At 39.3% G+C, this 17,882-nt stretch overlaps 1 protein-coding gene across 1 annotated transcript in view; it reads left to right on the forward strand.

Moving 5' to 3' along the window:
- The first annotated feature begins 8,612 nt into the window (after nucleotides 1-8,612).
- LOC115264125 (disintegrin and metalloproteinase domain-containing protein 12-like) overlaps nucleotides 8,613-17,882 on the forward strand; it is a 38,114-nt gene continuing 28,844 nt past the window's right edge. Inside the window, exon 1 of the mRNA XM_029867466.2 lies at nucleotides 8,613-9,248. Within this exon, the coding sequence (XP_029723326.2) occupies nucleotides 9,143-9,248 (106 nt within the window). The 5' untranslated portion in view covers nucleotides 8,613-9,142. The remainder of the gene's footprint in view (nucleotides 9,249-17,882) is intronic.

The raw sequence follows: 17,882 nt of genomic DNA on the forward strand, positions 1-17,882 counted from the left end.
AGGAAGTGCTTTCTTTTTTTTTTTGGACTGGTAATTTTGATGACTTTTCGAAATGGTCATAGACAAAGGTACAATGGGTGTAAGTTTTACCCTTGTTCTTTCTTGATGGTTGAACACGAATGTATTTATAACAAGTAGGATAGTGGTGCTCAGGCTAAAACATACCAAAAATATAATCATCATCGCGATAAAGACCGCGACACGTTTTTATATGACCCCTGGTAGGATTTTGGGGTCAACATAACCCAGACGGGCTCAATAAACATGCACTACGCCATCGTGGTGCGCCTAGCCTAACATCTTAGGAGGGTTAAACTAGTGGATCATGCCGAACTTACATTCTTTTCTTTTCCCGATGACCGTTAGGGCATGACGGCACCGTTATTGACTTTACAAATATTGAGCTCTCGGGTGTGCAGTGCACAAACACTGTGCACATCGAGAATGGTTAGCTTGTCCCAAACCCCATTATTTGGTTCTCTGTGCAACTTCAACTGTTCTGGTCAATCACGAAGTTGTAACTACTATATTATCTTGTTTTTTTTTTTAAACTGTGATAAATTTTTTTAACAGACTGTTCGAAGAAACTATGAAAAATGTTCAATTTCTAATGAAAGTTGTCGGTAGATATTTCATGCTTTTTCAGTGGAAATCGGGATTAAAGCCAAAAATTTGACTGTGAACTCTTTGATATATGTTTATAATTTGTGCCAAATTTCATAAAAATCGATGCATTACTTTTAACTGTGGATTAAAAACAAATAGACGTGGTTTTAAGCATTTTGTACAATCATGAGCAATTTTCATTCGCATAATAGATGGTTCATAATATGATCATAATTATGAAATTTCATCAGCAGTCATGGTACTTATAGAGACACTTTATTGCACAATTTCATCAACTTTGATCAATTGGTTCGAAAGCTACTGGTGTTGATAGGCGTGAGTGTTAGTGAATATTATTCGTGTTTTTCATGTGCGATGTTAGCCTATTCATTACTTTTGAATTTCTCTGCCAATTTTCATGAAATTTTCACAGAAAGTAGTTGATTATGTGTATATTATGCCTGCAAAATTTGATGATAGTTGGTATAGTACTTTCTATAGTACAATCAAAACAATAAAGGGTGCTGACTAATTGCTGTCTGAATGGCTAAAATCACATTCAGTCCTAATACATGTTTCGACTATAAAATAGCTGATAGTACGTTTTTTTTTATTTTGCCAATGCAACAAATGTAGATTGAGATGTTTGTGTTCAGAATTTCAGCCATTTGCTTTCCTAGGCCAAATTCAAAAGTTACAGTACTGACAAGCAAAACTAGGGGCTGTACAAAATTCAATGGCGCACATTCGACTCTTTTATTGCTACAACAAAAAGTACTGCACCGATTCACATGAAATTTTGTAGGTGAAATAAACACATCCTAAGATGTTAATAGGCCAAATTTGAGCAATTTCATTGTATCTATTGCAGAGTTACAGTTGTATTTCTGTGTCCCGATTATTGCGGATACAGGCTTTATAGGCCATATGAATTAAGTTGAGTAAATACTCTTAATTCAATCTTCTATGTGAAGCCGTGGAGTAAATCTCTGTGAATCTTCACAGAGATCTAAGCAATCTTGTTAGAGATCACATTCATTTGAACCTTTTCGTCGATATTCGCCCTTCTTTGTCGAAATGAAGGTAGTGAAAAGTGTCGAATGTTTACAAGACTGGATCTAAGTAAAGAGTACTTACTCAGTTTTATTCATATGGCCTAATTTGTAACAAGCTGCCCTGGCAAACATTGTATTGCCGCTTCAAATTATCTACACACTTGTTGAGCTCATTGCAGCACAGCACTCTAGATTGGTATGGTTGCGATTGTGTTGAACTTCTTTCTCAGCTCGTTGCGCATTCATTTGTATCAGAGCCCCTCTTTCCAGAGATGGGAGGGGTCTCACACCAAGCTAAGAACCTTCCCCTGCCCCAATTTCACGCCGATCGGTTCAGTAGTTCTCGAATGCATAAGGGTCAGACAGACAGACAGAAATTAATTTTTATACAGGTATAAATATATACATGAAAGTAATTATTTCACAGATCGGAAACATAATATAAATGTCTGACATATAATGCACATAATTGGAGCGTGGGATTTCTCATAAGTTTACATGACATGTCATGTAAATCTAATGAATTATCATGTAAACTTCCATTAAATGTCATGTAATTCAGCATGCCTTTGAGTTTTTACATGACAATACCATCATGCGGCACTTAAAAATTCAAACTTCGTGATTTTTTCAAGATAGGTACATAATTCTGAGCTGTTTTTGTGTTAATCGAAATACTTTTGGCCATTTTGGACCCGACATACGGATTTCCGGGAAACCGGTTCCGGTGATTCCGGGATTCATTTTTCGAAAGCAAACAAACACCGTCAAGCGACACCTCAAATTTCATGATTTTAGAAATATCATTCTAAGCTTTTTTTGCGGTTTCGGATTTGCTCCTTCCATTCATTCAGAGACGCCACCAAGAATTCCTCTAGGAATACCTCTATCGATTCTTCCAAGGATTTCTCAAGGTAATCCTTTATGGGTTGATCGAGATATTTCTTCAATGAACTTCTCTTAAAATTCCACCAGGCACTTCTGATGGGAATCCACTAAAAATATCTGGGATTCCTCAGCAAAAAATTCATAGATGAGTCCTTGGAAAAATCCCTGGAAGAACAACCGAAGCAGTTTCTGCAATAATCCCACGAAGATTGCCCGGAAGGTCCCAGCAGGAAAGCCAGAAGAAAGCTCTAGAAGAATCCCTAGCAGCATTTCTGAAGTACCGCAGATAGAATTTCTGGAGTAGTCCTAGCAAGAATAGATGGAAGAATCTCAGGAAGAATTGCTTGAATCCCGGCTGAAATTTTTGAATGAAGGCTATGAGAAGCAGCTAGAGGAATCCCTTGAGAAATTACTGGAAAAATACTTAGACATAATATCTGAAGGAAGTCATGGAGAATCATCAGAGGAACTTCTGGAAAAATATCAGAAATATTGCCATGAATTATCCCAGCAAGAATTCCATGATCGTACGAGAAATCTTCAGAGAAATCCCTAGAAAAAACTCCTGAAATATTTCAGTAAAATTTTTTGGAGGAGTCATAGGAGGAATGGTAGAACCACAATTGCAATTACTTGAGGGGTCCTAGCTGGAATTTCAGGATTAAATTTCTGAAGACGTTCCTGGAGGAATCACCGAAGGAACTTCTGGGATAAACCCAAGAAAAGTGCCTTGATTGATCCTAAGAATTCTTGAAGAAATTTCTGGAGGATTTCGTAGAGCTCTGGGAGGTATCATGGAAGGAAGTTCTATAGAAATCCGATTGCTGGAGGAATATCTAAATAAAATTATTAGGGAAATCCTAACATAAGCTACTTAAATAAATACCAGGAGGAAACCTACAGTTCTCCTTGGAAGAATCGTTAGCGGTATTCTGGAAGAATCTATGGAGGAGTCCCTGATGGTATCGCAGGAGACATAGTATTGCTGCAAACCAGGAGAAATCCCTAGAGGAATGCACGAAGTATTCCTGGATATACCCCACTCTGATTTTCATGAGAGGTCCTCAAAGGACCCCCGGCAGTGTTGGCGAAAAAGCAAGGCAGTGGGAATGGTTTTCACTCGGGAATAACTGAACGCGGTTTTACTATAAACGAAAGGAAAGGAGACTTTATTATGCTACTCGATACACGGTTGAAACTGGAATGAATCACACTCTGCTGGCACCGTCGGTGGAGAGCCCGACTTGCATGTGTTGGTGTGTAGCGGCAAGCGAAAGGGTGTTGCCAGATAATGTGGCGTGTTTCGCTCTCGCCCGCTGCTCAGGGTTGAACTCGGTGGGAGTCGCTGATTGCTATATCCCGACAGGCAGGAGTGCTAGAATAAATCACTAGAGGAGTAGAATTCCTGAAGGTACTACAGTTCGAATTTCTGGAGGAGTTCTAGGAGAAATTACTGGAAAAACCGCATCAGGAGTTTCTACTAGAATTCCCAAAGGAAGGCAAATAGGAGTTCCTGGAGGAATCAAATGAGGAATTTTGGAGGAATCCCAGAATAAAAGAGTTCCTGGAAAAATCACCAGAGGAAAATCTGGAAGAGTCCCAGGGAGTTTGTCTTGAATAATCCCACTATTAATTCCTGATGGAATCCCAATTGCAATTTCTAGAAAAAAGCCATAGAAGAATTCCGATAAGTAACAGAGTAAGAATTTATAGAGGAATCTCTGCAGGAATATCATGTGAACACCCATCAGGACTTCCTGGAGGAATTCTAAGATAAGTTCAATGAAGAAATATCTCGATGAGTCCATCAAGGAATACCTCTAGAAATTCCTGGAAGAATCGTTGATGGTATTGAAACCGTTTAGTTACAATTATCCCAATATTGTTTTTAATTTGTGCATTTGTTGAGGAACTGTACACACACTATACAGTATAGTGTTTTATAGATTTTATTCCATGTTGAGTTTGTAGGATAAGTAGATAGATATTATATAGTTTGTGTTATGGGATTAACGGGCTTAGGTAAAAGGGCAAATAAAAAAATAAAAGTAATAAAAATAAAAAAAGAAAGAAAGAAAATAATGGAAAATGAATGGATAAATCGGCGTACGTGCAAGACAGTTGAGCCAAGTGATTAAATGTGCTCAAAGTTCCGCGTGTGACCCTGAAGCGAACCATAGTCCAGCCAGGTAATTAACTCTGTTAGCACATAAGGCCGTTTGTTTAACATTCGGCAACTTTGATTAGATTATATAATTTTCAAACTACCCCAGCCAACTGTGCACGTTGGGCCAAACCAACGATTTCGTTGGTGTTGGTCGAACCGACAAGGATCATTCCTCTCAGGCTCCGTAGCCGCCGTAGTGAGAGATTTCTCGGACCGTAAAGTCCAAAGTATCCAGGAGAACCCTTCTCGGCGTAGCCAATACAGTCTCGTCCTTGATCCCCAGGCTACCTCCGTAACAATCCGCCATTGCCTTTGGCCCAATCCAGCGCTGCAGCGGTAGCCGCCAGTCAGGTACGTGAGGATAAATCCACCAAGTCGACATCTTCCAACTCACTACCGTCAAACCCGGCCTCACCTGCAGCAGCGAGCGCTCGCCCTCATGCAGCAAGACCCCGGTATGTACCAAAACAACCATTCTTACCACAAATTAGCCCATATTAATAGCAATAGCCAATAAAGTTTAGACACCCAACCTCATTATCAGATTAAACAAATCCCTCCTTCACTAAAAATGCCACAGTTTCTGCACTCGTTGTTTTGCATAGTACCTCCGAATTACCCAGTAGCATGCCAGCCGTGTAGACCCTGCTCTAGTTGTCTGAATCGCAGAAGCAAAGAATAACACAAAAAGCTGAGAGTGATATATTTTAAAAAATAACGAAATTTGTGAAATTTCCATCGATCACGCATTTAACGATCACTTTAAATTTTCATTGTTGTGGCTTTCACAACCAGAGGCACGCGCATCGTGTTTCTATGCGTTTGACGTTTCACACTAGCGCCTTCTGTTGACGATATTGCACAACACAGTCATTCGTGCAACTTTTCCACCAAGTGATGATAGTGTGAACTGGGCGATGGATTTCCATGAAAATCGTTCAAGGTGTTACGTCTGTTTGTCTGTGGATATGAATACTTACTAACAATGCACAATGGTTCCGCAAATTTGATTTTTTGTTTGTTTAGCTTCTTTGCACATTTCCTTGAAATGTTTCGTCTTGGACCATTTTCAAATGGTTCTTATCATGTCTATGGTCTTTGTAAAACCAATTCTAGGGATCCGGGTAAGTGATCAGCTGACACATTCCATGCGTTACGTTTTGCACGAGAATCAAACTATTACTTCCAAGTTTTGGTATTTTGTAAAATACATGCTAACCAGCATATCAAACGACCAGATTTCAAAAGAAGATTCATTTTATGCTTTATAATTGAGATTTGAACTTTTGTACTTCGAAAAAAAAATCAAGAAATACAGCGTAACGGGACACCATCGCAAAAAATGACGATTTTTGATCAAACGACAAGAAATTTGCTACTTTCTCGAAACATTTTTCAGAGTTCCAAGTACTATCACAATAATATAAGCAATTATCTTCATTTTGGTGCAAAAAGAATCAAAATCGACAGCTTTAGTACTAAAATACCGTTCAATGAAGTTCAAAAACCGCGGTGTAGAAGTGCGTGCAATGTGTCAGCTAGATAATGCCAATAAACTTCTTAGAGACTTCGCTTCGAAATAAATTTGCGATTTCCTCCAGAAGTTCCACAGGTAATTCGTCCTGTAACTTCACCACAAATTAGGTTTTAGAGGGTACTAAAAGTCTCAAGGGCGTTGCAGGAGGTCTCAGGGGTGTTTCAAAAGCTCTCAGAGGCATTTCAGAGATTTCCGTGGGGTTCCAATGGGTTTGAGGGGGTCTCAGGGAGTTCCAAGACGGATTCAGAGCATCTCAGGGGCGTTTGAGGAACTTTCAGGGGTCTCAAAGAATTGCAGAGGGATACCAGGAGGTCCAAGGAGCGATTCAATGTTTCCCAGGGGGGTACCAGGAAGACTTAATAAGGTTTTATCAGGTCTCAGGGGGCTTTTGGAAGCGTTTAAAGAGGGTTCAAGAGTTTGTCGGGTAGTATTTTCGCGTGTGTTAGAGGCAAACGCAGCTGCTGTGTCCGAGTCATTATTTCACGGTTCATCGTTAGGCCTGAGAAGTCAGTTCCGCTGGTTGTAGCCTAAAGAAGCTAAATGAACTGGTTTCCGAGCAAATGCTCGTGGGGTTACCAGTCTTTTGTCACGGAAATGTTGTTTTTTGAAGGTCTCCAATGATTTAAGATTACCCTGCTACAACAATCCATGAGGTAGATCATTTCGTTCCGGTATGATTAAAACAATAGGTATTCCTGATGGTGGGTACAGAATCATCATCTTAGAAAAGAGTTCAAGGGGAGTTTCAGAATGTCTCAGGGACATTTCAGAAAATTTCAGGGCCGTTTGCGGTCGTTTTAGAAGTGATTCAGGGGTGTTTCTGGAGGTTTCAGGTATGGTCCTGGAGCTCCCTGAATCTCTCTAAAACGCCCCTCTAAAACGTACCTCTCAAAACGCCTCTGAAAGGACTTCAATTCTTCTAGAACAAGTCTCAAACCCCACTGAAATCCCCCTGGAATTCCTCTAAAGGGCACCTAAAACTCCTTGACTCTACCCCTTAAGCCCTCTTAAATTCCTCTAAAAACTTATGTTCTCTTGATCTTGAACAGAACATAATGAAGATAAAAGATTAGAAGTTTTACATTTTGATTTGGTAAACAGCCAACAAACAGTTCTGATTTTGGGTTCGTAATAATTGACTCTTCTGCTTTGTCACTTACCAACATTCTCGAGATATGGCATATAATTGTCCGTACAATTTGGAACAAAGGATAAACATCGCGCCTTTTGTTTTGATGTGTCTCTTTTATCTGACAGAACCTCAATTCAACATATAAATACCGTTAGAAACCAGGTAAACATGACGAGGCAAATCGAGAACGAAAGCTAAATTTAAGTTAAGTGACACATGTAATACATTTTCGGGGAAATGCTAAGAAGAAAACACATTCAGAGAAACTGCATTCGGAGAACTGATGGTCAGAAAAGTATATTATAGATTAAAATCGTTTCTAGATGGTGAATCATAATAACGAAGAACATAATCATCATTCATAAAAGTCATAAAAAGCCAGGAAAATCCGAACACTTTCCTAGCCCTAGTTTTTGTTAGTCCTCATCCCTGCTGTAAACACGTGGCATTCTTAACACCTACGCGCCAAGCCAATCAAACACGTCACGGAATTCCTTTCTTCGTGGGGGCTACCCCATTCAACACGAAAGTACAATGACATCAGTTCCCCAACCACAGACTATACGCGGTCACCTGGCTAGTTTACCTGCGCTGTTACCGGCCTACTAGACAACCGGTTGTGTATAGCTCCAACATCCAGTCAGTTTTATTGAAAACACTGAGCGAGAGACGGTAAACAGAGGTGAGTCATCTCGGTAGGACGGATGGTTACTCGATTAATATCGCGATTCGCTCACATTTATCAAAACCACACAATATTCATCATTCATTCATTCGTTGTTGAGAAATTTCAATACACGAGTGGAGTTCTCCAATCTCTCCACCCAGTGATAGACGTTCATCGAAGCGACCAAACAAAACAAAGCATTCATAGACGCGATTTAAGGGGTCGTCCATGAATGGAGCTGATTGATGATATTTGTGAGCAATATAAATACTATTTCACTGGTTACTGATTATGGATTGGTTATTCTTCCGCAAATTTGACGCAGCGAAACAATTTTGATGAAATATACTTTACATTATGATCAATTTAACAATTTATTATCATTGAATGAACCAGCCGCAGCCGCAAGCCGCGAACGAATGAACCGCAGAGAATGGAAGAGAACAATAACGATCAAACGATTGACCACATGTGGTCGCTCGCTCGCTCGCTCTCTCCAGCGTGCGATACTTCTGCCAGAGGCCTAGAGTCGCAGGCATGCAGCGTGGTGATTTTAATATCCGAGAATCAGAAGTTACGCGACCGCGACTGGATGAGGACGCGCACACATTTCCGATCAGCACCCCAAGTAAAACAAGAGAGTCGTTTGTTGTTTGTTTGAAGATTTTGAAGTGCTCAATAATTGAGGTATTCAAGAAGGCAGCAGTCGCGAGTAACATAAACACCTCTCGAAGAAACGAGTTTGTTAGTCATCCAGTCGTGCAATCGCTATAATTTGAATATCCAACAGCAAGCAATATTTGCGATTTGTGGGTATAACTGGTCAAACAAGCATCGCCATTCGTCATAATCGCGCGCGTTCAAACGAAGAAACAGAGCGACCGGTGCTAATTCATCATCTTTTGAAGAGCCTCAATTGTCGCTGTCGATGAGATGAGCCTGCTGCGATCGGCTGTGCGTTCTCTAGTGTTCAAGTGATCTAGTGGGCTGTGAGTTATCAAACGAAAAAAAAAAGGAAAGCGAGAGTGTAAATCGGGATCAGTGTTGCAAAAAAGAGGCGGATTGTTCCGTCAATCAGCAGTGTGCAATAATGCTATCGGGAACGAGTGCCTTTACCCTAGTTGTAGTAATCGTGTCGGCTGTGATAGTTGCGGTTTGTGGCAGCAGTAGCAGAGAGCCCGGAAGCGGAAACCAAGGTAGGTCATCACCACCGTTCGTTGTTGGTCAAGCAGTGCGCTGATACGTGCTAAGCGATGTGTTAAGAACGGTTCATCGAATTTAGGGGAAGTGTTCAATTTTTGCTTAAATTAAGCTTCTAAAATTCGTTATCATAGCAATTATGGAAGCAAACGATTTTTTGCTTCAGTGCAGAACACATATTATCATTCATTAAATGGAATTATTTTTGTTTAAACGAGGAATGTTTGCTTCAATCAAGATTCTAATTATCAGGATGAGTGTATTATTCTTGGTTTTATACAAAATCAAAGTTCATACAAAAAATACAGATAAGTATGGTTGTATGATGAATTCTTAATAATCGCAGTCCCATTGCCTAAGGGCAACCGATAATCGATTCACGACGCATAGACAATCGTAGCAACTCCCCGCGCGGAATCCGTCCGGATGCCGTTCCGAGAATTATTAGCCACATTCCAACACACAAAACCAATCGGCTCCATCTCTGTTCGCGTTTGTAGATACCTACCTAGTTGTTGGTGGTTACGAAAGGGCGATGATTCGTGTTGGAGCGTGCTCCGTGCCGCGGAGTAAGTGTTTTGATGATTCATAAGAGTTTCCTCTCTGAATACATCATCATCATAGTCGGAGCAGTAGCAAATCACAAAACACAAAACGATGCACAAAATGTGTAGTCACTAGAGAAGAAAGAGTGAGTGTTTTAATTGCGGTGGTACAAGAAACCACAGACGTTGGCAGTTTGTCCGGTGTAGGCCAAATACAGTGGAGACCGGAAGAATTGATTCGGAACTGTAGGATAATTTGAATTGTTAATTAATTTGAACTGTTTTTGGATTGGATTGGATTTGAGTAATGATTACTAATCATTGACCGGTAAACCGATTTTAAACAGAAAACCTTCTTCAAGTAACTGCTAGAAACTGATTATTTATATGTACCATTGTACTTTTCATGTGATTTCATTGTCAAAATAATGTTATTGAAACAGGTAGTGTTTTAGAATTTATTGAAAAGGTAAGTCCCAGGATGCAAAGAATACAGTTTTTTCTAGCATGCACAAAAAATAATTCGTTACAATAGGTGTTGACATTCTATGTATCAGTAAAAACTGAAATAAGTGTCTTGATTTATAGAGTGGTTGCATGAATCGCTCCAACCCAAGAGAATTTATGTTTTGAGGTTATGGCTTTCAGTCTTGGAAGAAAAACTCAAAAACGGATTGTTAAGTCTTCATCCGACGTTTCGGTCACTATATTGTGCCTTTCTCAAGGATTTAACTATGCTCCGTTCTCTCGTAACATAGGCCCACAGCATAGGCCAAATTTGTCCCAGACGAACGTATCGTCTGCCGCCTGCGGCGGTGGTTCGGTAGAGGGGAATTCCGAAAACGATCCGGGTCGCCAAACAGGCAACTGCATCGTAGTTCTGCGACCCGGATCGTTTTCGGAATTCCCCTCTACCGAAACACCGCCGCAGGCGGCAGACGATACGTTCGTCTGGGACAAATTTGGCCTATGCTGTGGGCCTATGTTACGAGAGAACGGAGCATAGTTAAATCCTTGAGAAAGGCACAATATAGTGACCGAAACGTCGGATGAAGACTTAACAATCCGTTTTTGAGTTTTTCTTCCAAGACTGAAAGCCATAACCTCAAAACATAAGATCAACAGTCGATTCCTCAAGAGAATTTAGTTTATGTAACGTTTACCATCTCCACTAACACAAACTTCTTCCTATGACAGCCGTGGATATGCAGCACAGAGGTATACTCGGTCTATAGTAGCAACCGGCATCATGTGATCATTCCTTCCCTCCCGCGATGATCGTAAGGACGTGGCCGGTGCCGTTGATGCCTTGATTTTGAAAGATGCAATCTGAGCACTGTAAACTACTCCAAAGCTATGTTTGTTCGGCTTTCGTGTTTAGATTGTCCTGGCCAATCACGGAGTTGCAATGCAACAACGAATCGTATGGTCATCTAAAGCTCGTTTATTCTCATGCTTATTTAATTATAAAAGCCCCAGAGATTCAAACCAAGATAAAAAATTAACGCTTTATGCTAGTCAATTCGTGAAGTGCACGTCAATAGTAGTTTACGCAACAAGGTGCAGAATGACGATTTTTACAGCACGAGTCGTACATTTATCCAACGAGGCTTGCCGAGTTGGATAATTACGACGAGTGCTGGAAAAATCGAGTTCTGCACCGAGTTGCGTACAACGTTTTTTGCAATTTCATAAATTACCCTTGAGGATAGTTTTCAACAAAACTTTTTCATCAAACTGCACACTGATGTTCATAGCCAATGTTTAAGAAAATCTGATCATAATAGGTTATACTGTGCAGTTGTCACAATTTTTCAAAACTGCGTCCAGAAAGCATCAAGAAGTTGACCAAAACTGAAAACAGTGCTGTAATGGTTCATTACGCAACGCAAATCAGTGCTGTAATGAATCATTACAGCACTGTTAATTAGGTGTGGGAAAGTAGGCCTTTTCCTGTCAGATTTGCGAGAGGTAAAACAGCCTATTACGATGAGAAATTGCAAAAAAATAGTTTACACACTTTTTCTTATTTGTGAGAAAGAAAACCTATATGTCACATCTTCGAATGAGTGTAATCAGTTTCGTACCTTTTAATTCCGCCCTAATTGCTTATCCTTTTACTGATACGCGTATTTCGACTACCACTTGTAATCTTCCTCAGTATCAGTTATCCACTGGATCCACTGGAAACTGGATCCACACTCATTCGAAAAGGGTATTCTGCTTAGAGGGATCGAAAAGTTGGTACAAGACTATATCTCGCATTTAAATTAATTTCCTCCAAATCAAAATTGATATGAAAATCTCTCAGCATAAACCCAATTTTAATCTATACAGCTACAAGCGCCTTTAAGCGAGTGAATTTCAAACTAAACTGCTTTATACATGAAAACTTTTACTCTTCGTAACAACTTTGCCACGTTGTCATTGAAGCACCGTGGCCGTGCGGTTAGCGGTGCCAGCGCCAGCGGTTTATGCGTATTGTAAGCCACGGAGTGTGGGTTTGATTCTCACTTCAGTCGGAGAAAACTTTTCTTCAAACGCAAAAATTCTTCGTTGGGCCACTGGGTGTCGTATGTGTTGTCCGTTGTCTAATATAAGTTATGTTCAGTCTGTACAGCCTCTGGGTGAAGATGGTGTAGTCTTCTTAAAAAATGTCCTGTTGTGCAAGTGTTTAGTTTTCTGAGCAACTTTGTAGACGACAGTATCCTCCTAGGAGGTTATAAACGCGATAAATATGATGCTTAACGTTGAACAATTCGTCATTGAAATCATCGTCATCATCAAGAGTTTGAAAGCAGTTTTCTCGTTCAAAACAAAAGGTTTTGCCATGAAAATGTATTCACTGCATTCCACATGAGGAATGCAATACAGTGAATATGTTTTCATGGTCATTGTTTTGGTTTACAGCGAAAAAACTGCTTTTTGTTTTCCGAAAAATGATGACGGATGCTTGAGCCTTAATCTGAACTAGAAGATTCTCTCAGAGCACTAGCGCCACGTAGTGAGTGATTCTTGAATTAAAGGGTAATCTTTGCGAAAATTCTTATTGCTCTGAGCAACTTTTCCAGAGACAGTAATATTTTAAGTTGTCCACAACGCATGACATACGACGCTTCGACTAAGCTGGAAGTTCTCAAGTATGCTAGCACCACGTAGTGAGTGAACCTCGAACTAAATTGTTTTATACACGAATATTTCTTTTGTGGCTTTTTGTCGAAGACAGTATTCGTCTATGTGGTCCATCATGCGAGATATACGACGCTTTGATCAATCTGGTGGCTCATTAGAACACTAGCGCCACGTAGTAGGCGAATTCCGAACTGAATTGTTGTTTGTTTTATAAAACTTTTAATTTTTCTGAGCACCTTTATCAAAGATAGTATCCTTCCAGATTGTCCGGAATGTCAGATATGTATACAACGCCTCTACCAAACCGAAAGCTACAAAGAACACTAGTGCAACGTAGTGAGTGATTCTCGAATTGTTTCCATGTGAAAAACTCTAATTCTTCTGAACAACTTTGCAGAAGACAGTATCCTTCTAAGCAGTTCCGAAAACGAGATATAAGACGCTTAAATCAAACTGGTAGATTTTTTTAGGTAGAGTTTATATTTTAGATAAAACCACAGAGAAACAGACGTAACACTTAGCACAAATTTCATTTAAAAAAATCATCACGAAAACGTAATCGCCCAATGCTAAATGTACTGTGTATGGCCGGGCCATTACTAGGTGGCGGTGGTAGCAAACCACAGAGAAACAGACGTCACACTCTATTCGCTTCCATCGATTACCTTTTTAACGGTTGATTCAAATATTCGGTTGTTGGTCAATTGACCAGTCGTGGTGCTGGCATCGTTTTTGCTCCTGTTTGATGTTTGCTCACTACCGCCATCTAGAAGTGGCTTATCCAAACACGGCATGATTAGTATTGGGCGATTACGATTTCGTGACCGATGATTTTTAATATTAGTTGTTCTAAATGTTACGTCTGCTTCTCTGTGATAAAACTTTTCATTTTTCTGAGCAACTTTTTCGAAGACACTCCCGACTAACAATCTCTCATTTAACAGGCACCATAATGACGAAATAATACAGCATAATGTTGAATAACATTTGATTTAATTTCCTGTACAACGTATGTTCGGGTTTTGTTCACACAAATTTGTAGAAGTTATAAAGCATAGTGTTGTATATCTACTTCATAGTTTGTTGCAAAAAGCGTTTTACAATTATACAAGAAAGCTTTTATTAAGCTTTGGCAAAATGTCTGAAAATAAATAAAATGCAAAAATGTTGAACTCTCACGAGAGTTACTGTCATGTTAAGAACTCATATTATGAAATAAGAATTACTTACAAAATCACCTAAATCTGCGCCATCCTAGTGACTCAATAATGATCACTCCTGAACTTGTGTTCAGCAGTGCTAAATTAGCACAGCACGTGGTAGTAATTCACTGAACAACGCCCTACACTTCAGCAGCTATCCAGCCCATAACATGTGTTTTCCATTCTGGTTTCGCTGTCAAGTTTCATCTCACGGTGAGAAAACTTGTAACAAATACGGCAAAAACAAGTTTTGATATTATAAGACATTGTATCCAGACACTGGAACTGATGTACAAATTGCGAAATGAATATATTTTTATTTGTATGATCTTTATAAATGTATGGAAATATGTAGTACAGCATGATGCTTCACAACACATGTTCAGGTAATTTACTCATAATCTGCAGAAATCAAGTGCTTCATGTAATTGAACTGCAGCTGAAGATAAAAAAAAATCAAGGTACAATTTATCAAGCTACAGACAAAAATGCTTCATAATTACGTTGATGACGGCTCTTGGCACTCCTTTAATTTCATTTGTTTCAAATGTTGGTTCTATGATAACTTGGTTTCTTAAGCAGTTTTAGCCATAATTTATCCCATTATCTGATCAAATGTCGAGTCGAAATATGACGGACTGAAAGCGTTTGTTCCACAAGTTTAAAAGCACATTTTACAGGAACATATGCTTATTGATACATCAGCTTAATAATGGTTATGTGTAGAACATCATGTTGTTTAGCAATCATTACCATTATCGAGCAACTATTCAGCAAGCTTGCTTGTTTGTGACTTGCAATTGCTGGTTGGGCTATCCTTCTAAGTGGTCTAGAATGCCAGATAAGTGACGTTTAGACTAAACTCGAAGCTCCTAGCGCCACGTAGTGAATGAATCTCGAACTACATTTTTTTTTATTCTTCTGAGCAACTTTGCCGATGACAGTATTCTTCTAAGTGACCAAGAATGCGAGATATACGACGTTTAGACTTAACGGCTAACGCCACGTAGTCAGCGAATTTCCAACTAAAATGTATTATTTTAGCTTTAGTCTTCTCAATAAATCTGCCGAAGACAGTATCCTTTTAAATGGCCCAGAACGCGAAAACTGGCAAAATATAATGCTATTTCATATGTCCGATATGGTGCCCTGTATATCAGATTTCCAGTGGTCAATGTTCACCGAACCACTGTATTACCATATCAATACATTCTTGACGAAATTGTCTTTCAAAGACGACATTAGTCATCATTCTATAAGAGCTTGAATTTCTGGGTTACAATGACCCCAATGCATTTATCGTAAATAAATAAATAAATAAATGAATAAATAAATAATAAACAGAAGAGATAACTACAGACTCTGTTTGAAATACATTGAATTATGGAAAAATCTCACCAAATTAACTGGGAGCCTTCATTTAGAGTGTTCTCCTTCCCTCTTCGGCGACTTCCTATAATTGAAGTGCCGAATAAGTGAATCGATTCGCTTCTGACCAGAACCTTTCGACTGCTGCATTACGACCTCTCTCACATTGTTTAAATGCGTCGGTAATCCGGAAGCCCGTCGAATGCGCATGGTGGTGAAAGAATAACACTTTTTTTTCTTGGAGCGGACCTGGTGTGATGGTTAGAACGCTTGACCATCACGCCGAGGACCTGGGATCGAATTCCACACCCGACAAACTCTCAAAAAAGTGAGTTCTTCCTTCGGAAGGGAAGTAAAGCGTGGGTCCCGAGATGAACTAGCCTAGGGCTAAAAATCTCGTTAATACAGATAAAAAACACTTTTTTTTTTCAGCTGTTGAAACTACATATTGCCTTTTTTCAAGTTCACTCTGAAACTGCACTATCCTATTGAAAAAAATATACTTTCACTCCTAGGTTTAAAAATTTGAAAAAAAAAATGAAAAGCGAGGAAAAACAAAACTCGTCCACACTCAGCAAAGCCTACTTCATTCTCGACTCGTTTACTGAAGCTAGTTTAGAATTGAAATTGGGCTTTGCAAATTAATTTTATGTCTAGGAGACTTGTTTTTTTTCTCGAAAAGGTTGGTTGGTTGGTTGTTCGACAAACAACAAAACAAACAATTATTTTATAATTTTGAAACATTTTTTTTGTCTTTATTATCGAGACTTTCAGCCCAAGGCTAGTTCGTCTCCAAGAAGCTTGAAACAAATATCTAAATATTCTGCAAGAAGCAAGGCAAGAAGTTTAAACTTAATTCAGACTCAACATCATCAAATTTGGTACCGTAAACAGGGGTTAAATTGATCTTCGGGTCGAAATTGATCACACGTTTTTCGGTTAGGTTTAGCATATTTTAAGTAATTTCTTTTCAACTATCGTGCAGTTGGGAATCGATACTAAACGATATATGTTTAGAAACTATTTGAAGAATGTTTTATCTAACGGAAAATCGTCTGATCAATTTCGACCCGGAGATCAATTTGACCCCGGTTTACGTACTATTTTCACTTTTTGCCTTGGTAGTTGATCAACTTTAGCCCAGTTTTCAATTTATTCTTACTATTTCTGGTCAGAATTTCGGTAATGCCGATTGTTAAAAATCTATTAGTACTTAAATAAAAATACTTGCAATTAGGGGAGAATTTAATTATTTTTTTGGTTAATAAATGTTGTTTTTTTTTAATTCTTTATCACTTAACCTAATTTACAGCTCTTTTGTACTACGTGAGCGATTCCAATTGGACGCTGCATTTCCACTTTGTACAGCGCCTAAATGAATTCTATTCTATTCTACTGTATCGAACAGGTTGCCTTTGTGCTTCTGTCACACTTCTTCCCTGTCCATGGTAGAATGATGAGCACGATGATGCTGACGTGTGACTGATGTTCCTTTTCCAGTCCGATTGGGGGTCCAATTATGAGTTGCGGTTCGCCGATATCCAAATTCCGGGTCCGTTAGAGCTATATGCTCCGAAGCGGGTCAGGTGCCAGCTGCTCTTGGGGGGAAGAGCAGCTGATGAAAAATTGCAAATGCCGGGGCTGGCTTCGAACCCATGACCATCCGCTAATAAAACGAACGTGAGGACCACTGCGCCACGGGTCCCGATAATAAATGTTGTTATCAACACGAAATTAGCAATGGTAAGTGTTAAATATTAATTTCTTCTGTAAATGCTAAATTTTGAAAATGATTTGGTATCAGCCAAGAAGCGAAAGATTTGCTACTTCAAATGAATCAAATCAAACTTTATAAAAACTTACAAATGGATTGAATTGTCGATGCTCAACACGTTTTCAATGGTCAAACTGAACTGAACTTTGATATTAAAGTATTGGAGTGTAAGTGCTGTGCTTCAACCTGAGCACCGCTACGTGACCATTCAAGTTAACAACATGTTCTTTCACAGCTCAGTACACAAAATCAATTTCCCACCTTTCATAATTCTTAAAACCACGCAAAACTTGAAAGCCGCCGGCCTTAAAGGTTACAATGCCTACTCCAAAATTCCACGGTGTATTATGGATGATCTGACTTACATTGGCGACTTGGCCCCCAAACTTTCGGTCTACAGTACTTTAACAACTATGTAGAAGAAATGGATGGAAATTATGTGGCCCTGTTCTTTCAAGCTCGCATATTTAACTTCCACCCGATGTTTCGCGAAGACTCTTTATGACAAGGAAAAACTGGTCGATGTTATCAGACTGTTTGTGATTCAACAACAGTGCATTGAAATACCATTCGGCGTACTTGATTCGGTTAGATCCGATATGGGATAAG

This window comes from Aedes albopictus, chromosome 1, assembly GCF_035046485.1.
Source record: "Aedes albopictus strain Foshan chromosome 1, AalbF5, whole genome shotgun sequence".
In the NCBI taxonomy this organism is placed as follows: domain Eukaryota; kingdom Metazoa; phylum Arthropoda; class Insecta; order Diptera; family Culicidae; genus Aedes; species Aedes albopictus.